This window comes from Mustela lutreola, chromosome 6 (genome assembly GCF_030435805.1).
Source record: "Mustela lutreola isolate mMusLut2 chromosome 6, mMusLut2.pri, whole genome shotgun sequence".
NCBI lineage: Eukaryota > Metazoa > Chordata > Mammalia > Carnivora > Mustelidae > Mustela > Mustela lutreola.
In genome coordinates this window covers 68,029,727-68,050,298 of record NC_081295.1, presented here as the reverse complement: position 1 = coordinate 68,050,298, position 20,572 = coordinate 68,029,727, and the positions used below count along the sequence as shown (strand labels likewise).

Sequence of the window (20,572 nt, the reverse complement as noted above, 5' to 3'; positions counted from 1 at the left end):
AAAAGAAGGGAGATTAATCAAATGGCAAATATAATTACCGCATTGATTACTATATGGCATTCTACCATGGCATGGACATAGTTCGCTAAATGTTTACTTTAAAATAGGTTCTTAGGTATTGAATTTTGTATTCTAATATAAATACCACATCAGTAACTTAGCTAAGGAGGTGGTTATAGTTTGTGGTGGCTGTTTAGTTTTGATTCCATATGGCTTTTCCAAACTAACAATTTGGGAGTTTATTGTACCTAGAGACATTTTAAACTGTTTTTCTTTCCCTTCTCAATGATTTTTGGGCTGTTGTCAGAATTAGGTGATTGTACTTTTGGTGTTCTTTTGGTCTCCCACGTTGGTGCCATTTTATCTCTTGATTTTTAATATCATTCCTTTGCTCTGCTTACAAAGCTGTCTTAACATTGAATCAGACATTAATGAAGAGTGGCAAGAAACGCTATAAAAGAACCTCGAGGTATTTTATAGCTTTGGAGAAGGTGGATGCTTGACAGATTACTAGACAACGTACAAAAAATGATGTTATGGGGTGGAGAAGAAAGGACGACTGGGGAGACCCAAAGCACCGACCTTGTGCTCAGACTTTATGGAGAGTCAGCAGGGCCAATGTGAAGGACATACTTGTAAAACTGTAGTCCCTGATTTATTTTCTTGATTTAAAAAAATATGTGAGGGGCACCTGGCTGGCTCAGTAGACTGAGCATCTAGTTCTTGATTTCAGCTCAGGTCATGATCTCAGGGTCAGCGGATTGAGCCCTGCTTCCGCTATGCCCTGGGCAGGGAGTCTGCTGGAGATTCTCTCTTGCCCCTCCTCTTCTGTCCTTTCCCCTTCCTTCCCCAATTTCTCTCTCTCTGGTAAATAAATAAATCTTTTAAAAAATTATGTGATTTACACTAAACCTTTGAGTTGTTATGATTGACTAAACTCATCTCAGTTCACGTGTTATTTTGAAGGATATTCATGCATTTAACAACTAGTGCAGCTGCAGAACTCTGTAAGACACTGCTGGGATGTGTCAACTGTCAGCAGTTCATAATAGCTTCATTCTTGTGTCAGCATGTGGGGCAGGTCCTCACTGACCTCACTTAAGTCACTGACAGGTAGTTTTTGGAAGTCAAAGTGTTATTTTCAACATTTTAAAATAAAAGGGAAACCAAGCTTCTACCCATAATACAGCTCTCCTGGCTTTTAAAGATATGTAGTTCCTTTGATTTTAGTTATTTTATTAACTCAGTAGTACCTACAGGATACTTCATAATAATTAGCATTGATTGACAGCTATCTGCTTGATTTTAAGTGTGGGTAATGGAAACAATTATTGTTAAATGAAGTATATTTGATAGATAACACCTCAAAAATATGTGGTTTGCATTGAAAAAATAAATACTGTACTATTGACACTCTAAGACGGAAACTTTTGTTTCATAGGAGGAAAAAGGGATACTTCGAAGTTTATTGGGGCCCCTAGGGGGCTCAGTCCATGGAGCATCTGACTCTTGATTTTGGCTCGGGTCATGATCTCGGGGACCTTGGATTGAGCCGTTCATCAGGCTTTAATGTTCAGCAGGAAATCTGCCTGAAATTCTCATCCTCTCCTTCTGCCTCTCCCCATCCCCTGTGTGCATGCACGCTCTCTCTCTCTAACGAATAAATCTTAAAAAAAGGAAGAACGGTTTATCTGTTTGTTCCAGTTCATGTAATTAGTTGGTAGCAGTACATTGGGACTGCAAGAGCAGTTAGTAAATATTGTTAAAAAAAAATCAATAATATGGGCGCCTGGGTGGCTCAGTGGGTTAAAGCCTCTGCCTTTGGCCCACATCCCTGCTCAGCAGGGAGCCTGCTTTCCTTCCTCTCTCTCTGCCTGCCTCTCTACCTACTTGTGATCTCTGTCTGTCAAATAAATAAATAAATAATCTTAAAAAAAAATCAATAATGTAATTTTCTGCTTTAAACAATGTAAAGTAATGGTACACCAATTAGGAACACTTTGATGACCTAATAATATAAGCTGAGTTAAAGATTATATTTTTCATCAGAAAGATTGTAGTTATTTGTTCTCTCAAAGGGTTGTAATTACAAATGACATTTGTTTTCATGTTCATAGTTGCCTTATTCATAAAGTTTTCATCCCATGTTGCTCACTGACCCTCTTCCTCATGGGCCCCCATGCCCAGACTGGGGAAGAAGATTACCATCTAGCCAGCCTTCTTTAATTCATGAAGAACTTATTTTGTGCTTCTCAGAGGTATAGGTACAGTTCTCTGGGTCTCTAATGGAGCAGGAATTGACATACATTTTTCTTCAATGACTGTTTCTTGAGCTATTCCGCATTTAGGAAATACCGAACGACTTCCACTCCTTAAAGGAAGTAGTCATTTCAGAAGCCTATTCTGTTGAAATTAAAAACTCTAATGTCTACCATAGTCCCTATGAAGCTCTAACTACTTAAGCTTTGGCTGCACAGCTGTCACTAGTGATCTAGCCATGCTTGCAACAAAGCACTGGATCTGCCTAAACGAGGTCTCTAAAATAATTGATCAGCACATTTTATTAACTCTGACAGAGCCAGGCAGCTCTCTGTCCAGAAAGAATTGCAGCGGCATCCAGACCTGGCCTGAACGGGGGCTGCAGGTGAATGGTTCAGTTGGTTTACAGTTACCCAGTTTCCCAGCCTCAGGGACGGCTGCCAGCAGCCAGCCCCACGGGAAGACAGCGCCCTCTTCAGGTGCCGAGAGCACCGGGCTTTCTGGAGCTCCTCGCAGGCCCGAAGCAGGGGGTGGCTTCTCAGTTCCCAAACCACCAGTCAGCCCCATTGAGCTCTTTACCCCTTGGCTATCGGTCTTTATTTTGAAAGGTTGGCCTCACTGGTATTTAGAGTCACACTGTATAAAGATCAGGAAAAGTGGAAGAAATCATCCCAGAATTATATAGACTAAATTGGAGGCAGTAATTCCCATAATGCCTGTAAAGGCTGAATTGAAATATTGTAGGAGGGACTTAGCCAATGAGCTTAGTTTTTGGAGATCCACAGGCATGTTTTTAAACGGCGAAGGGATGAAAGTTTCATAATATCGTTTTCTCTAAAGGAAACTTTTTTGTTTTTTTTTTAATAAATTAGAAAGAAGGGAAACTTCAGTGCCAGAGAAGGGGCTTAATCTGCGTTATCCTTATCTCTTGTATTTAGCTCTTTGTTTTCATTAGAATTCAACATACTTCTTTTCTTCCTTGGTAAACATAAAAGGCTTTGTTTTAGAAAACATTTTACATGAAATGATGACCTCTGTGCAAAAATTTATAGTTGTGATCATCCCGTCCTCTACCTCAAATAAAAATACAAAAAAAAAAAAAAAAAAAGAATTAAATAAAAATGCCTGCAATTAACTTCCCACTTTGTCAGCAAACATATCTGTGTGCTCAAGGGAAGAAGAAAATGTTGTACTTAATGCAGAAATGTAATAATGAAAGTAAAATTTTACAGGACTTCTTCCCCAACCAAAACAAGTGAAATAAAATAAAAACCCTGAAAGGAACAAAAACCAAAATGCTAGTTTGGACATTGAATAACAATCCTCATGTAATCCTTGCTTAAGTGAGTACCAGTCCTTCACTTGCCAAGACGTATTTCTTCTACAGAAATGTTTTGCTTTAAAAGAAATTAAAGTAACATTTGATTTTAGAAAATTTAATGCAGGGATTTAACTCTTCAAGTAACTATACCAGTGCGTTGTGAGGACAGCAGGTTAGTAGCCTAGAAGTCAGGGTAAAGGCGATCTGTTTCCTGTATGCCCACTGAAAGACAGGTGCTGTTGATGGGGGTGACCTCTGGTGGCAAGTCATCTTACTATAAACAGAAGGGCGTGGAAAGCCATTGGCTGGAACCAAGAGTGTTTACTCTCCAGGTGTCCTCCCAGTTAACCTAAATAGCTACACTGCTTCTGGAGCCAGAAGATTCATGCCAGAGCAAGGTGTTTTTAAGGCTACCTGGATGTTGGTTAGAGACTATAAACCTTTCAGAGTATTGTGTAATCCTCGAACCAGGTTTCATTCTACTCATACTGGAGAGTGAAATTTATTGGCTGTTGAACTTCACACACACACACACACACACACACACACTCATGCACACACAAAACTTACTTCCAAATAAAACTGGAATTAGTTTCAGGTTTTTGGACTTGAAATGAGGTAAGTTGTATTTAACTTTTGATTGAGACATTATAATGACTATTATATGGTATGGTAAGTCATACATTTAAATATCAGCAGTTCTTTCTCAGAGAAGAATGTTAATTAAAATAATTTGTTTGGATTTTTCTCAGTTTTAGCCCAAGGATAATAGAAGAAATATATACATAAAATGGAGGAAGTGGGTCGCTATAGAGAAAATGTCCAATGCGCCCACGCTAAGATGTTAAGAGCATTTTGTTTTTCCTTCATAAAATGTAATAACATTATGTTAATGCTAGGAGAACTGCAGGTGAAACAGTAATTGATAGTAAGTAGATTACATTTCATTAAAAAATACTAATAGTGTATTTCAAGGAGTTTTCCCTGATAGCTGCATGCTGTAGGATTTTAAAAAACATAATGCCATCTCTTTAAATGAAAAACTTTCTTTTCTGGATACTTTTTGTTTTGAAAGTTTTTGCTAAATTTGGGTTTTTCTTTAGATTTCAAATGCATTCTTCTCAAAGATAAGTGTTTACATTTTTTTAAGAGAACAAATGTTTCCCTCTTCTTATGGGATTTTTCCCCTAAAATTCTAATAGTAAAATCAAGTTTAACTTCTTTAAAAAATCTTAACTTTCTAGTTGGTTTTACCTTCAGTTGATTGTGCCATTGAGTGGGACTTTGATTTAGAACCTTGATGTAGAAGCCTTTGATATGCTTTGGTTTAGATTATTTGAATATAGGTTTGTCTCTTTGAATCTCATGAAGAAAGAGTGTGAATTGCTGTTTTGCTGCATCAAGAGGCTAAGATGTAGTAAATTGTCAGAATAACTTCAGTATCTAAAAGATTTCTTTTATTCAAGACAACTGAGGAAAGTTTTGCTCTGTTAGTACTGTTTTATTATTCTTGTGAGAAAAACACAATTCAGGAGGAGAAAATATTCTCTAATTCTAAGTGTCTGTGACCACTGATTTACTGCCAGAGTTAGATTGTTTAGGGAACCTGTTTGAAGAGAGAGAGGATGAATTATCACAGCCAATAAGTTTTCCAGTTTGGTTTCCAGGGTCTACTGAACATCAGTCAGCACTCTCCGGTTTCCTGCTCCTTTCCTTGATTGCAGTTATGATTTTCTGAAATCCTGTCTAATTGAACAATGATGCACTACCTTCGTTTGCTTTTTGAGTGTTTGTTTTTTCACCAGAAGTTTTCTAAACTACAAGAATATTCCTTAATCAAAAATGGTGACAGAAGCAGATACCAATAAACTATAATGCTTTGTGTTAGAACTTGGGAAGAGGAAGGGAGGGAGAGAGAGAGAGAGAGAAAGGGAGAGAGAGAGAAGAGGAGGGAGGGGAAGGAGGAAAAGGAAAACAGAGAAAAGTCAGTTTTTAAAATCTCTCCTTTGATTTTTCTCTTTCTTCCTCCAAGTTCTTAAAAATTACTGTTGTTAGAATTTTCAAAATCGTAGGATCTCACTTTTGCAGCACGCAGCCCTCCTGCAGAAGGAAGGTGGTTGTGTGTGTCTGGGGGCAGTCTTACATTTTGCTTTGGGGAAATGGTGCAAGCCAATTTTGAAGGTAGTGCAGCTGTTGAAGAAATACAAAAGCCAGATGACTTCATAAGTGTGTATTGAGGAAACCAGGATAAATTGTCCTTAGAACCTGCTCTCACAAAGTCATTTTAATTGAGGTCAAAGAGGAAAAAATCGTAAGTATATTTCAATTATTTATTAGGTTTACCGAGAATGAGACCTTCACTACAGATAGACCTAATCTATAATTCCTTTACTCTTTAACCCTTGTGTTTAACCACTGTGTAGATCCATTTTACTTTGAAACTGCAAAGGGTGCTCCATTCCTTATGACAGATAAATATTTAGGGTCAGAAAAATTGTGAGATTACATGACTAAATTCTTACTTCCATGTAAGGAATCAACTTCTATATTTCAAAAAGGCTTAAAATAAATTGCTTAGTTTTTACTTGAACTTGCACAGTTAATAGGAATATTTCTTCTTATATATTTGTATGTGTGAAATGTTTCACGCGAAACTGTAATTCAAAATGTTAATTTAATTTGATAGAAAATCTCAGACAGCAATCTTATAATTTATTTTTAATGTGTAAATTATGTCACAGTCTGTGTTTTATTAACTCTGCTAATGAGGATTTTCATTTTAGGATTAAAACTTAAGGAAAGGTGATTTATTAGCTTTTTATAACAATGCTTTGCAAGATGGATTTAATATAAAACTACATTAGGTTTTAAATGTTAGGTTAGGTTTTAAAATGTTGTTAAAATTATTTTAAAAAATCATTAAAATGAATAATGCTACAAATATATTTTTTCTTCTTATATATAGTTCAGTTAAAAAATAAAAAACTTGATGGCACCACCCTGGGATTTTCTCTTTAAAAAAGTTGTCATTTTAATGGGATATCAAGAATTTAAAATTTCCAGGATTTGGAAATATAACTCTTTGTTTACTTTTATAAAAGCCAATATAAAAGTGCCAGAAATATGTACATTATAGGTAAATGAATCTTCAGATTAACCTACAGATATATGCCATTCAATTTAAAATTGCCTTTAACATTTTATTATTTATGTTCTCTGCATCAATTTTTTTAAAGTCAAAGGATTTTTCAGTTTTTCTTAAGTTACTGTGATACCTTTGGAAACATTAAGAGAGTTTTTATATATTAATTGAATATATCATTTAGAGTTTACATATTTGGTTCAAACTAAGAGATTTTAACAGAAGCTTTTACTAAAATTATTACACATAAACTCTACAATTATATATTAATAAACCAGATTATCTCTATATTATTATTATTCAAATTGAAAAGGTTAGCTATCAGTTATACCTATTAGACAAATGATGTTCGGTATACTAGAGTATGTTACAGAATGATTGATATTTATGCTGCAAAACAAATGATAGCTAATCTATGCCTGTGGCCAAATTCTTTTGAAGTTTCATGGCTGAGATGAGCCGAATTTGTTAAGTGGTAGAAGGCTGCGTTGTCTGGGGGCCTATTGTCCGTGGCAGGTCATGATAAATGGGGAAGTTTTTCTTAACCTTGTGGCCAAAACATTCCAATATCTAAAAAAAAAGGCAGGGGGAACCCCAGAAAGACACAGAAGACATTGCCAAAAACATTAGCAAGACTTCTCTATGTAGGGAAAATAAGGTCAACTCTTAAGATTATTTTTAAAGCATTATTTGTGTGAATTCATAAATCTTCGCTTGAATGGGGGAAATCTAAGGCTAAAAGATGTTTATATTTAATGTAGGTGGAATTATTCCTTCTTGGTACATAAAGGAAATATATAGTAAAGTCAGCAATTTAAATTTAACTCAGCGGCTTCTACCAAATTAACATTATGCTCCTTAAGTGCTAGTTCTTGGTTTAGAATTGAATATTCCACTTTCTTTTCTTGTTTTAATACTATCTGCTTTGTGACATCCAGGACTGCAGAGAAACATGGAAATATGATATATAAATGAGACCAAGATCTATGGGTAAATATCTCTTAGGTGTTTATAGTACACATTTGTGAGAGGGAAAAAAAAAAAAAGAAAGAAAAAACAACCAAACCCTTTTAAGACTTATCTATCATATTTAGACAGAGTATCATGGTTGAACAATCTAGTCTTGCTTCCAAACTTGGAAGGGGGAAAAAAAAACCATTCATATGTGCTGTAACATGATACGTTAAGGCATCTTATGGTTCCTTTTGTGGCATTTTAAGTACTATGTTACCTTTGATATAGTCCCTGTTGGGTAATAATGAAAAAACATACCATTAGAAGGAGTTTGAAATTTTCCTGGATATTTCATACAGTGTATGTGGAGTTTATGGCAGGTGACAAAGAACACTGGCATAATTAAGGCGAGAATGTGCTTCCAAATTCTAAAAGCTTATGAGGTCTGACATTTGATTTAATACTTGTATGCTGTACATATATAATTACGTTTTGCTTCCCTGAGTCATTGTTACTAAGTTGCGTTTTAAATATATCCAACCTTGCAATGAACTCTCAAATAATGCAAACGCTATTGTGACAGTTGAAGTTGATAAAGAGTTATAGCCTATAGGATTTTTTACTTTTAAAATATAATTCCTCCCCAGTGGGTGATTTTGTATAACTTCCCTCCCCCAAACCTGGGTCCTGGAAGGCCCCCTGCTTTCAAGACCAGAAATCAAGTAAGATCTTGCCCATGACAGTCCAATACCAGAGGGGTAGAATAATTTTTACTTCAGGTTTTTGGTTGTGGAGTTTTACTTATTAACACTCTAACCCTATTGTTCTTAGTAGATATGATTATTTTGTTTAGTGTTGCAGTTAAAAACAGAGCATTCAATTGTATCTTTGTATTTTATATATGTATAGCGGTTAAAAAAAGAATATGGCAATTTTTCTTTGAACTGAAGTGGATATAAGATTTCCAGTTATGTTGTACAGTTCCTTCACTTTTATAATAAATAAATAGCTTTGGGAAAATAAAAAGCTTTGGGCTTTGGGAAAATGATACTTGGTGTTGCAGGGGAGAAGCTTGGGGAAGCAATGCTAAAGAGCTTGAAAAGAGATATGCTAAGTAAAGGGAAGAGTAAAGGAATGTTCCGAACTCCATGAGAAGGATTTTAGAAATGTACACATTTTAGAACCGCAGGGTTTTTGTTTCTAAGAAAGAGTGACACCTTATAAAAGTAGATTTAGTTTATTAGAAATTAGATTTTTATGAAGTCTGTCCCTAAGACTTAATTTTTTGACCACCATCTGGCAAAATGGCATTTTATTTTATGTTATTTATTTATTTTATTTTTATTTTATTTTATTTAAGAAGCATCTCAGTTTGTGTGGGCATATTAAAACAGTGATATATTTTTATAAACTTACATAACAACTTCTGTGTTCCAAAGATGTTTTTATGTCTTAAGTTTTTAGAAGTGAAGAAATGAATTGTAACATATAGAAAAATGTAAAATAAGTCTTGTTGAGAAATGTGAGGACATTTCAGTTGAAGCCAGTTTAGATAGTGTCTAAGTTTCATTTGTATGGGACTACTAGCAGAAGAGCAATTCTATGCTGATCTTCTAAACATAAATTATAATCTTGGTTGTACAAATAATCACAGATTACCTCATTAAAGTATGCATCCAATGCTAAGTTCTGGAGTAGTGTTCACTTGTAAATAGCATATTTATAAAATGCACATATTCTATTTGACTATTCCAAGTAAGTATTAGAATAATTTTTGGCAAAAGCCTCCATAGTAAAAATTTTGTATTTTGTTGAACATTCCAACTGTTATTATTTTGGCTCAACTTTTATATTTTCTTAGTTATGTTATTATATACATTCTGAAGTAAAATAAAAAAAAACATTTTAATTCATATGTATTTAATTCTACTAACCTGAGAAAAAGATGATCTGAGGAAGCCCATAAAAGTATCAGCTGGTTCAACTGTAAAAAATTAAATGTTTTTAAAAGGGTCATCTAATTAAAATGTATTTAATGAGAGTATAAGTTATATTCCTAGAATACAGCTGGAATAATTACAAGAAAATACTTTTTCATTCCATTATATAATTTGCAGTTCAGATATAACCAATTTTCTAAGTATTAGAAAATATGAGAAATGTCAAAACAATTGATATTTCAAGCAGTCTCTTATTTTCACTAAGTCAGAACCTAAAGGTAACTGAAGTTAGATACCTATTCTGCTTTATTGGGCAATTATTTACAACTTTATCCAATCCAGTCATAAAATACATTTTATAACATATACACTGATATAAGACACTGGGCACTGACAGTTATGATATTTGTATAAATACTCTTTATTAAGTCATATTTGGAGTTCATTCACATTTGAAATACAACCATAGTTGACAACCTAAATTTTTGTTGTTGACAATAACTCTGCATTCACTTTCTGTATTTACAAAGATTTTTCCAAACAATAATCTATAATAAAATTTGAATTTGGAGAATAGATTTTATTTTTATGCATCTTTTTATCCTTTTTTTTCCTTAAACATGCTTCATTGAAATATAATTTATGATATTTCCTATACAGTTCAGTGGAGAAATAAAGATTGTCTAACACACCATCCATAAAAATATGTATAATGAGCTATTCATTGCATCAGCAGACTTTCATCTCTGAAGTTTTTATCTTGGATTTATAATTGTAGAGTTGATCCTTTATTATCACTGTATTGTATATTCTGAGACTCAATCATTAAAATTCATTTCAAAACAAAATGAAGTTACAAAAGAGGTCTTTTTAAAATGTCATCATCTATTATTCCATCCTTTTTTTATTATCTTTAATGTTTCAGGATTTATAAACATCAAGATTAAGTAGAAAATAATTGGGATAATTGGCTCCAGCTTTTTAAGAAAATGGTAGATGGGATAAAAGAAATTTGTTCTTCTTTACAATTTTTTAAAATGAGTTAATTCTGTTTTTCCTGAGAAGACTATAAGCTTCTCAAAGGGTGTAAGTGGTTAGAAAATAGGAAGAATTTGAAAGTGTTTTTTATTCTTGAATATAGTAGTCATAATGAAAAAATTCTAGAGATGAAATGTTCTGCATTTATTTTGCAGACATTGAAACTGTTGATGACTCTGAATACCAAATCCTACATTCTTTACAATTCATTTGAAAAGTACAGTTTACATTCCTTATATACATACAGCCTGAAAAACTGGAAGGGTGCTAGTATTATAATTGTCTAGCTATTGTAATATTATGAAGCAGTGTTCTCTACCTTTTATTCTGCTTTCTCTTGAGACTTACCACTGACATATTCTTTGTTTACCTGTTCTCAGATTCATTACATGTTGTCTCCCCTAGAACGCATGACCCACACAAGCAGGTTTTTTGTGGGTCTGAGTCAGTTTTGTCCACAGAAAGAGTGTGTATGCCACATATGTATTTTCCGTTTTTTTAGTAGCTGCCTTAGAAAAATAAAAGGAAACAGGGGAAATTATTTTACAAACCCAGTATCTCTAAAATATTTCATTTCTCAATATAAAAAATACTGAGATACTTTACATTTTCTTCACATTAATTCTTTGAAATCCTGTGCACCTTTTACCCTTCCAGCATATCTCAGTGTAGACTAGCTGCACTAAATAGTGAAAGGTGGTTAGAGGTTACTCTGCTGGACTCCTCAGCTCTGGTCCGTCTCCATGCCCAGAATGGTACCTAGTACACCCCAGTGCTTTCAGTTAAAGCGCTGTTGAGTTAGCCACTTCTGATATCTCAGATGTAAAACACCAACAGAAGCACACGGGACCTTTTCTGCAGTTGTTGCAGTGTTGGTAGGGGCACTGGATGCTAGAGGTTTTTGGAAAATTTCTTTAAAGCTCCATTTCACTTTGCTTATGTGGACTTTAAATGTTACCAGTGCTTGATAAAGACAGGGTACTTCAGTAGCCCAATTTAAAAGATTCCTTTAATGGTTGATGTATTGTAGGAAATAACTAGTAGGTTCTTTACAAATTTTTCCATGGGATGTTAATTTCAACTCTTAGTTTTAAAAAACCTGCTAATAGCAAACAGCACATCTAGCACAAGAGAGAAAGAAAGGTTTGATGCATAGTATTCAATTCTAAATCCATCCCTTTTAGTGCTAGCTGTAGAACACTGGACAAGTTGTTTAACCTTGTTGAGCTCTAGTCTCCTCTTTTGTAAAAGGAAGATTTCATCCATCACACCCTTCTTTATAGATTAAATGAGATTGCATACATACATAGTCCAACACAGTGAGTGGAAAAAAGTAATTGCTTAATAAATGACAGCAATTGTTGTTATGATACAGTAAAAATTCTACTTATAAAGCATAAGACATTTTTGATCTTCATTTTAAACAGGTAAGTAGTGTGTTTATGAATTTTAGGTTCTTTTTTTTTTTAAGATTTTATTTATTTATTTGACAGAGAGATCATAAGCAGGCAGAGAGGCAGCAGAGAGAGAGAGGAGGAAGCAGGCTCCCTGCTGAGCAGAGAGCCTGATGCAGGACTCGATCCCAGGACCCTGAGATCATGACCCGAGCCGAAGGCAGCGGCTTAACCCACTGAGCCAGCCAGTCGCCCCGAATTTTAGGTTCTTAATGTACTGGTTAGAATGCCTTTATAAATCTGGAATTGAATTTTCCTACACAACTTGCCTCCAGATTAATCTTCCTGATTCTCAGTATTCTCATCTATGAATTGGGAAAAAATAGTTTCTACCTAAGCATTATGCCTGGCATATAATAAACACTTAAAACTTTTAGCTATCATTCATTCATTCATTCCAAAAATTTGGTGTTTTGATATTTTTATGTGGATTACATACTGAATAGTTATTTTCTTAAAATAGACTTGTAATTGTTTTTTATTTTGCTTTGATTTTGCCTGTACTTTTATAACGTTAAGTAGGGTAAAAATTTCACATTAGTGCAGCCTATTAAACGCATTTATTAATGTTCTTTGTCTTTTTCCTTTTGGCATATTGTTTGTTCACCTCCTTGTGTGTCTTATGAAAATTAGGCCTTGATTTAAATTACGGGCATGAAATTCTTCCTCACTTCTTTGCCTGCTTGTTTCTACTTTTTTCAAAAACAAATTGAAAACTTAATTGGTGATCTCTGAAAACAGAAGGTTCTATATATTTTGTGAGGATATTCATTCTCCAGTAGCATACCTACTTCAGCAGCCACATTTACTGAGGTGTTGCTGATCTCTCAGATGGGAGGGTATGTTCAAATTTAAACTATCCATTTGCCTTCTAGTTCCATGATCAAGACACAATCAACATATAAGTTTCCTAATGATTCATTCACTTTTCCCAATCAGTTCAGAAACAAGACAGGAGGTTTTGAAGTATTTTATTTTATTTTTAAGATTTTATTTATTTATTTGACAGAGATCACAAGTAGGCAGAGAGGCAGGCAGAGAGAGAGGAGGAAGCAGGCTCCCTGCTGAGCAGAGAGCCCGATGCGGGACTCAATCCCAGGACCCTGAGATCATGACCTGAGCCGAAGGCAGTGGCTTAACCCACTGAGCCACCCAGGCACCCTGAAGTATTTTAAAGAAGTTATAAGTTAACATCTTTTTTGGTCTTTGGTATTATCAAAATTTCTTTTCGAGGACAGATTTGAAGATCAAGTTATATTCATCTTGGTACTTTGCTTCAATCAGTAATAATATTCCGTCAGTTGTCTCAGAAGTATCTGTCAAAAACATCTTCTCACCTCTGTCCTCATAGCTCTTGTCTTACTTTGGGTTGTCACTATCTCTCACCAATGGCTTGAAATGTGTTTCTCTTATTAAATTCGTATTTGGGGAGTGTCTGAGTCCCTTTGAGCTGCCATATCAAAACACCACAGACTGGGCAGCTTAGAAACAACAGGAATTTATTTCTGGTGGTTCTGAATGCTGGAAGTCCAAGATCGTGCTACTAGCGTGGTCATGTGGGTAGGGTAGGGAGCCCTGTGGGGTATCTTTCACAAAAGCATCAATCTCATTAACAAAGGCTCCAGCCTGATGGCCTAAGCATCTCCCAGAGGCCCCCCTTCATAATCTCCAGGGGTTGGGATTCCAGCATATGCATTCTGGGAGGACACAAACATTCAGACCGTAACAGTGAGCTTCTTCTCAAGGCTAGGGGTATAATAATGGGCAAGACCAATGCCATCTCTGCTTTTGTGGAGCTGAAGCTCTCTCTCCTATTGCATTAGTCTCTACAGCCTTCACTTTGCCCCACTCTACACTATCTTCTACATCATCTCTCCCGAGGTTGTCTATTAAAACTCGTCAATGGTCTTAAGTGCCCAAAGATAAATTCTGAATTCTTTGTCATGTGTAAGGTCTTCTTCATAATAGGATTCCTCTGGCACATCCCATGATATTAAAATAACTTTTCTCCAAATTTAGTCTTTGAAGACTTTCTCTTTTTAAAGACTCATTTGAGAAGTCACTTCCTTTGTTGCTCTCCCCATCGTCCTTTGACTGGGCTAGATTTTCTTCTAAGCGTCCATAACACGGTGCGACCTTTCCTATAGCAGTCATGGTATCCAAATGTTATTTTTCCCTCATTGGACCATGGATAAATGGATGAAACCCTTAAAAAGATCACTTTGTCGAATTTATAGCTCTAGCAATTTATGTGGATAAAGAATATCTATATCTACTTCAGTCTTTCATCATAGCTTGAGCTATGAACCTGAGACTCAGTGGGTAGTAGACCGTGAGTAATCAGTGGATGTGTTCTTTGCCATCATAATTACTATTCTGAGGCTAAATTAAAATAATCAGAACTTTCTGGTTAATTATTTAAAGAACGATGCTTTATAAAAGCCATGAGTTTTTTTTTTTGTTGTTGTTGTTGTTTTTTAAGCCACAGGAAGCTTATCTGGTTCTGACTCTTGCTTTGGAGTTTGCAAGTGTGGTTTGGGGCTTCTTCAGCCAATCCCAAAATCTAGTCATCGTAGTCTTGAGGAAAGTAACATTGACTTTGAGGTGATTCTGCATATTCATTGGACAGTTCATGTAGTTTCTGGTGATGAATCATATAAAATAACCTAGTGGGAAATAAAGGTTTTGTTTTAGTATACCACCCTTATAGCTTTTTTTTTTTTTTTTTCTTTTTGGACAATTTTTAGTGGGCATATGACTTTTTTGGGTTTTGTAGGAAATTTTGTTTATATTTTAAGAAAATTATTCATTTTTAAAATTTTTTTTTCTTTTAACTAATTCCTCTTGAAGATATTTCTTCACCCTTCATCTCATGGTGCTGAATTCCATGTTAAGAGCATAGAAGCTGCTCCATGATTAGACAGGGACGATAATCTCTTTGCTCATCAGTTTTATTTTCCTATTGTATAAATGTATACACGGGATACAACAGAGAGTGAGGTTAATCAAGCAAAATAATTGATTTCCCAGATGATGAAAATGTCTAGGCTTAGAAATTAAAGCAAAACACATAGGTATTTGAAAGCATAGGAGTTTTTGTTTTGTTTTTTTAATTGTTCTTCTGAGTCAGAGGAGGAGAGAATTACTTTATGAGCTGGAAAGACAATGCTAGATCCTTAAAATTCAAAACTTATTCCTTTTTTCTTTTTAAAGATTTTATTTATTTATTAGAAAGGGAGAGAGAGAGCATGAGCAGAGGTGGGGGTGAAGAGGCAGAGGGAGAGGAGCAGACAGATTCTACACTGAGTCGGGACCCTGATAACAGGGCTTGATCCTAGGACCCTGAGATCATGACCTGAGCCAGACTCAGACACTTAACCAACTGAGCCACCCAGGTGCCCCTCAAAACTTATTCTTAAGAGATGTCATTTGTGTGCTCAGGGTGTATATCCAGTAGACTTATTTTTCACCTCTAAGCTTCGCATTAGAATTTAAAATGCCTTGGATTCTGTAGGTTGCATAGATGGACCCTCATGATTTTAACACTGAGAGTGTCTAACAGTGGACTTGTAGATGTGTATTGTTCATGCTCCATATTAACTAAGGAATTTTTAAAATTGAGTCTGCGTATCATATACCATTAAGCCCATAGTGATCAGATAAAGTTATCTGTTCTTAAAGTTAAATTGCGAAAGACAGTAGATTAGTGCTTTACCTTCTTTCAGAGAAGGTATCACACACTGTTGTCCAGAAATGTTTAGTCCTAGAAGTCCTAGAAGCACAAGTTACTTTCATTTCTTACCTTTTGTGGGCCCAAAACCATTAAGTGGAAATACAGTCTGCAAAATATATGTGAGAAGTCTGTGAGCCCTGCTGAGACTTAATTGATATGCTGAGAAATATATAAAGCATACAGCCACCGGATTGAGAAAATGAAAATTAATATGTGAATGTTTTAGCTCACACGCTGCTTTGCCCCCAGAACCTGGTGTTTATTATTGTGCACTGTGGTAGGGGACAGAAGCAGTATCAATTGGAAAAACATTTCTTCGTGAATTGAGAACAGTATGGCTTTCTTGTTCCTAAGTGGGAAACCTGGTTCTTTGGTTTCTTTGTTCCTAGTTAAGCTAGTCCCAAGCCATTTCAGCCGAACATTTTACATACTGATGGCGTCTAGGGAAGTGCCTGTGGCCGTCGATCTTGGGATAATGAAATCTGCTGTTGAGCCCCGCATGCTGCCGCTGAGAAGTGTGGGGATTATTTTCTAGAGATCTCGGTGAGCAGAGCTGTATCTGCTTCATCAAGTGTGTGAACCTGAGTGAGGAAGTTACATTTTCATATGAGAATAACTAGGTCTCTTTTCTTACAGGTAAAGAAAACGTGCCCAGACCCAGACGTTTCAGAAGCTCAGAATTCCAGGTACTGTAAAATGGAGGCCAGGACTCCACTAAGGCAAATGGCAATTGTGGAGAACTAATTAGTAAGATGTCATACTCCAGATACAACCGTGATTTGAAACGTTGAGGTTCTTTAAGAACTTTTTCTTCATGAAAACTGCATGTCATGTTGGCTACAGGACTGTTAGCCATAGTATGAATAAAGAGGATTCCAATTGAAGTCAGCTTTAAAGAATGATAATAGACATCTTCTAGAAATACTTGAAAGCTTCTTCCCTTTCCATTTACTCTATGAGCTCAGCTACATTTTGCTTTCTAATCTTTTCTTATAATGTATTCACATCTGAAATTGTTCCTGAAACTGAGTAACTTTCAAATCTCTGTTTACCATAAAACTATAGAATTTCTATTTTTTTTTTTAAATAAAACATTGCTAGATTTTGAGAATGCTGTCAAGTTGGAAAAATCAAAATTGACTTGACCTTCTCTTTTGGGTTATTTGGAGCAAGTAGAAATGATCCAGTAAGGTGGTCAGACCACCACATACAGGAACTTCGTGCCATTTCGTTTTTTGTACTTAGATTGAATGCCCCAGAGATATTTTCAGGCCTACAGATTTTTATTTCAAAATCCAGGCTTGAATTTTAAGAAGTATTATAAATACCATTACAATAATAAACATAACCAGGATATGATATTAATGTTATAACTTAGCTTATTACACATTTGTAATTAATGGTGAGATGGGTCTTATTTTTTTTGTCCTCCCTCCTTGCTCCAGTGTAGGATGTAAGAAGTGATTCTCTTGATGTAATACAGCAATACAACATCTAAGGGAAATGTTTATGGCCACCATATATATATATTTTTTGGAGAACAAGTATATATTTTTTGCCAGCATTGACAGTTTGAATAACTCTTTTCTCACTTTATGCAGTATGATTTTCCTATAGTTAATTCTTATACATCTTATATTAAAATGATTGTAAATGGTCTTTTCTTTTGGACCATCAAGAGTATACAAATATGATACAAGACTTTTGACATTTGTTCTTTGACATTTTGATCTTTGTCCTTCATAATTGGATATCAAAATAGAAACAAGTAGCTTATCAGAGCATTAGGAAATGGATGAACCATTAAAGGTTTTCCTACAAAGCAGAGTAATTCCAGGATGCATGGAGAGAAAGAAAGGTCTAAGCTCTAATCCTTGTGGGCATTACCTTCCTAATCATTTTGCTGACCTTTCTGAGTGACCTACCTATGATTTGTTATTTAAGTAATTAGGTAATTTTTGCAAAGCTGATCTTGAAGATTAGTTTTTTTTTTTTTTTTTAAGAGGCAATATCATCATCCTTATTGATATTTTATATCAAAAATTTTTCCCTTAAGTCCACTCAGGATTTTTGGACATGGTGTTATGCTTAAATAAATTTTAAACAAGCAGAAAGCCACCAAACTGGTTGTGTTCACAATTGATATCAGTAACTTAGAGGAAAAACAGAGAATTTTGAACTCAGTGTATTTAAACCAGAATTAGATCATTCTCTTTTATCTAGCAAATCCCAGCTTATATGACCTTAAAAGTACAATTTTGTTTCTAAGGTAAACTGTGGTTATTTTTAAGAGACTATTTAAAATATATTTTATTTTATAATATAGACTATATTTTTATATTAATATATAATGTAATATATATATATTAATTGAAAACTGCCTTTATTTCCTGGAAACCAAGAGATGGTTGGTCTGGTCTTGGCTGGTCTCCTCTTCTAACTTCTGGTGCAAGGGACAGTCTCCCCACTCTGAAAGTGTCAGTAACATAAAGGCATGACTATTCTTGGCTTCTCTGTTTACTCATAGCTAGTAGGTATTAGAGTGCTAAAACTTGCACTTAATTAAAGCAATGATGGAATATCATTTTGCACAAATCATTTTGCACAAAGAATTTGCATTGTGCAAAATATCATTTTACACAAAAATGATACAATAACTTACTGAAAATTTCAAGCATCCAAGAATGCCAAAAATAGTATTTATTGTATGCGTATACTGAGGTTCAGTTTTATCACCTATTAAACACACACATACACACAGACACCCCAAAACAAAATGCCTTTATTATGGACACCAGATAGCATTGCTTTAGCAATATATGTACGTGGGTACATTCTTTGGTGCTCATTGTAACCACAAACCTCCCTGTATTCTCTTTCCCTCCCTCTCCTTCCTTCCTCCCTCCCTTCCCCTGTGTGTGAGAGAGAAAGAGAGAGAGGGAAAGAGAGAGAGCCCTGGGATAGAGAAAAAAGGAGAAAGAGATTGATCGATTCAGATTGAGATTTAAAGCCTGGGGCTAGATAATTCTATTCTAAACAAATCTAAAGTAAAGAGTAGAGCTCCAAATGAAACACTGCATCAGCATAAAATGCATGAAAGCTAGAGACCCATGGCCTTATAAAGTGCTGCCTCACTTGGAACCTAAAGCTAATATAATTCATTTATTTGGCTAGCTTTATAGTGTGTTGGTTTTGGATTTGAAAAGATTAGAATAAATGTAGATGGAAAGTGCTTTTACAGTAGGGAAGTAATTAAATTGGGTGTGGAGACTTGGTAAGGAAAATTCTTAGGGTGACATATGTGTATCAGCAAATTCTTTGTCTTGCTTGGCTTTAATTCCTCTTTTGGAAAGAAATGTTTGGGCTGCAGATGTGACTGGTAGAATGGGAAAAAGAGACTTTAGTAACCTATGTCAGGAAGGTAAAAATGTCTTCTTAGAAATAATATTATATGTATACACTAGAAGTCAGATATTAGGGACTATATTTTCTCAGACTCCTAAAACTATATTGAACTTGATGTCATATGGCAAGGGATATAATGTGCTTTATAGCAAAATTGACTTTTTTTTTTTTTTTTTTTTTGCTTTCCTCCTGTTGCAATTCATGTAATAGGATTGTTGGCCTTTGTTCCTAAAACTAATATTGACTATAAAATGGGTAAGAGAGAAAACTAAAATCCATATTTTTTACATATTTTCTCTTATCCTAAAATTGTCTGTTACTAGATAGACGACCCCAAAACATGAATAGAAATATCAATTTTATGTTGATTTTTCCCCTGTATAGATGGTGAATTTTTTTGTATGGATTTGTGCCTCTTTTGAGTCTTCTCTGAAAATACATGTATCTTGTTTAACTATACTGTAATGAATAGATTATGGAAAAGTGAAGCTAATAGAAATTTCTATAAGTCTCACATATTTTTAACTTTACTACTTCTTAGTTCTTTCTGATAAGAGGTGAGGAAATAATTTTTATTTTATTCTGTAATTGCATTTGTAGCAAATATCCTGTATGAAAATATGGCTCTATGTCAAAATAGTCCTCATGATAACCTGAACAATTTGGTGGGATTTGGTTTCCCTTCACTTTTTTCCTGTTTGGGTCACAAACTCATACAGTATTTTCACCAAGAAGACCTCAAGAACACAGAAAGGAAATAAAACTCAAATCCAGAAATTTTGTTTCCTACTTCTTCTGTTAATTCTGGAAATACACATTTTGGTGAAATTGGCTGTGTGAAGTGGCTTCTAGGAAATAGATCTGTTCTTTTTCTCTCAGCCTGGCCACTATACCAAGCACCAGCAGATTATAGTAGGGGAATCTAAGGAAGCGTGTTCAAATATGGGAAGTACTCACAGTACCTATGAGCTAAGATGATGGTTTTTCCATGTGAAGGTTAAACAGAATGATTCGGTGGGTAATGGTGAGGGTGGACATTTCTTCCCTGCTTCATAGGTTGAGAAATTTTGTTTGCTGAGAAATGGAGTTTCCTGAAACCAGCAAAGGCTTGGTTGTGTGCTGTGACTTGCCCTAGTCTATAGTGACTTTAAAGTTATCAAGAGAAATGACTCTCCAGCTTTTAAAGAAGCACCAGAATGAATCTCAGTGTAATATCTATTTCAGTGAGCCTCAGGAATTTGATGTATTCAGGGTCTCCATATAAAACCTTTGAAAATGCCACTGATTCATATTATGTAAACAATTATGATTTAACAGTGTTAATAT

At 34.9% G+C, this 20,572-nt stretch overlaps 1 protein-coding gene across 3 annotated transcripts in view; it reads left to right on the top strand.

The window, feature by feature from the left end:
* Nucleotides 1-20,572, top strand: part of EYA4 (EYA transcriptional coactivator and phosphatase 4) — a 272,068-nt gene that overhangs the window by 124,054 nt on the left and 127,442 nt on the right. For all 3 annotated transcript variants that reach the window (XM_059177515.1, XM_059177516.1, XM_059177517.1), the window contains exon 3: nt 16,478-16,527. In XM_059177515.1, the coding sequence (XP_059033498.1) occupies nt 16,478-16,527 (50 nt within the window). The remainder of the gene's footprint in view (nt 1-16,477; nt 16,528-20,572) is intronic.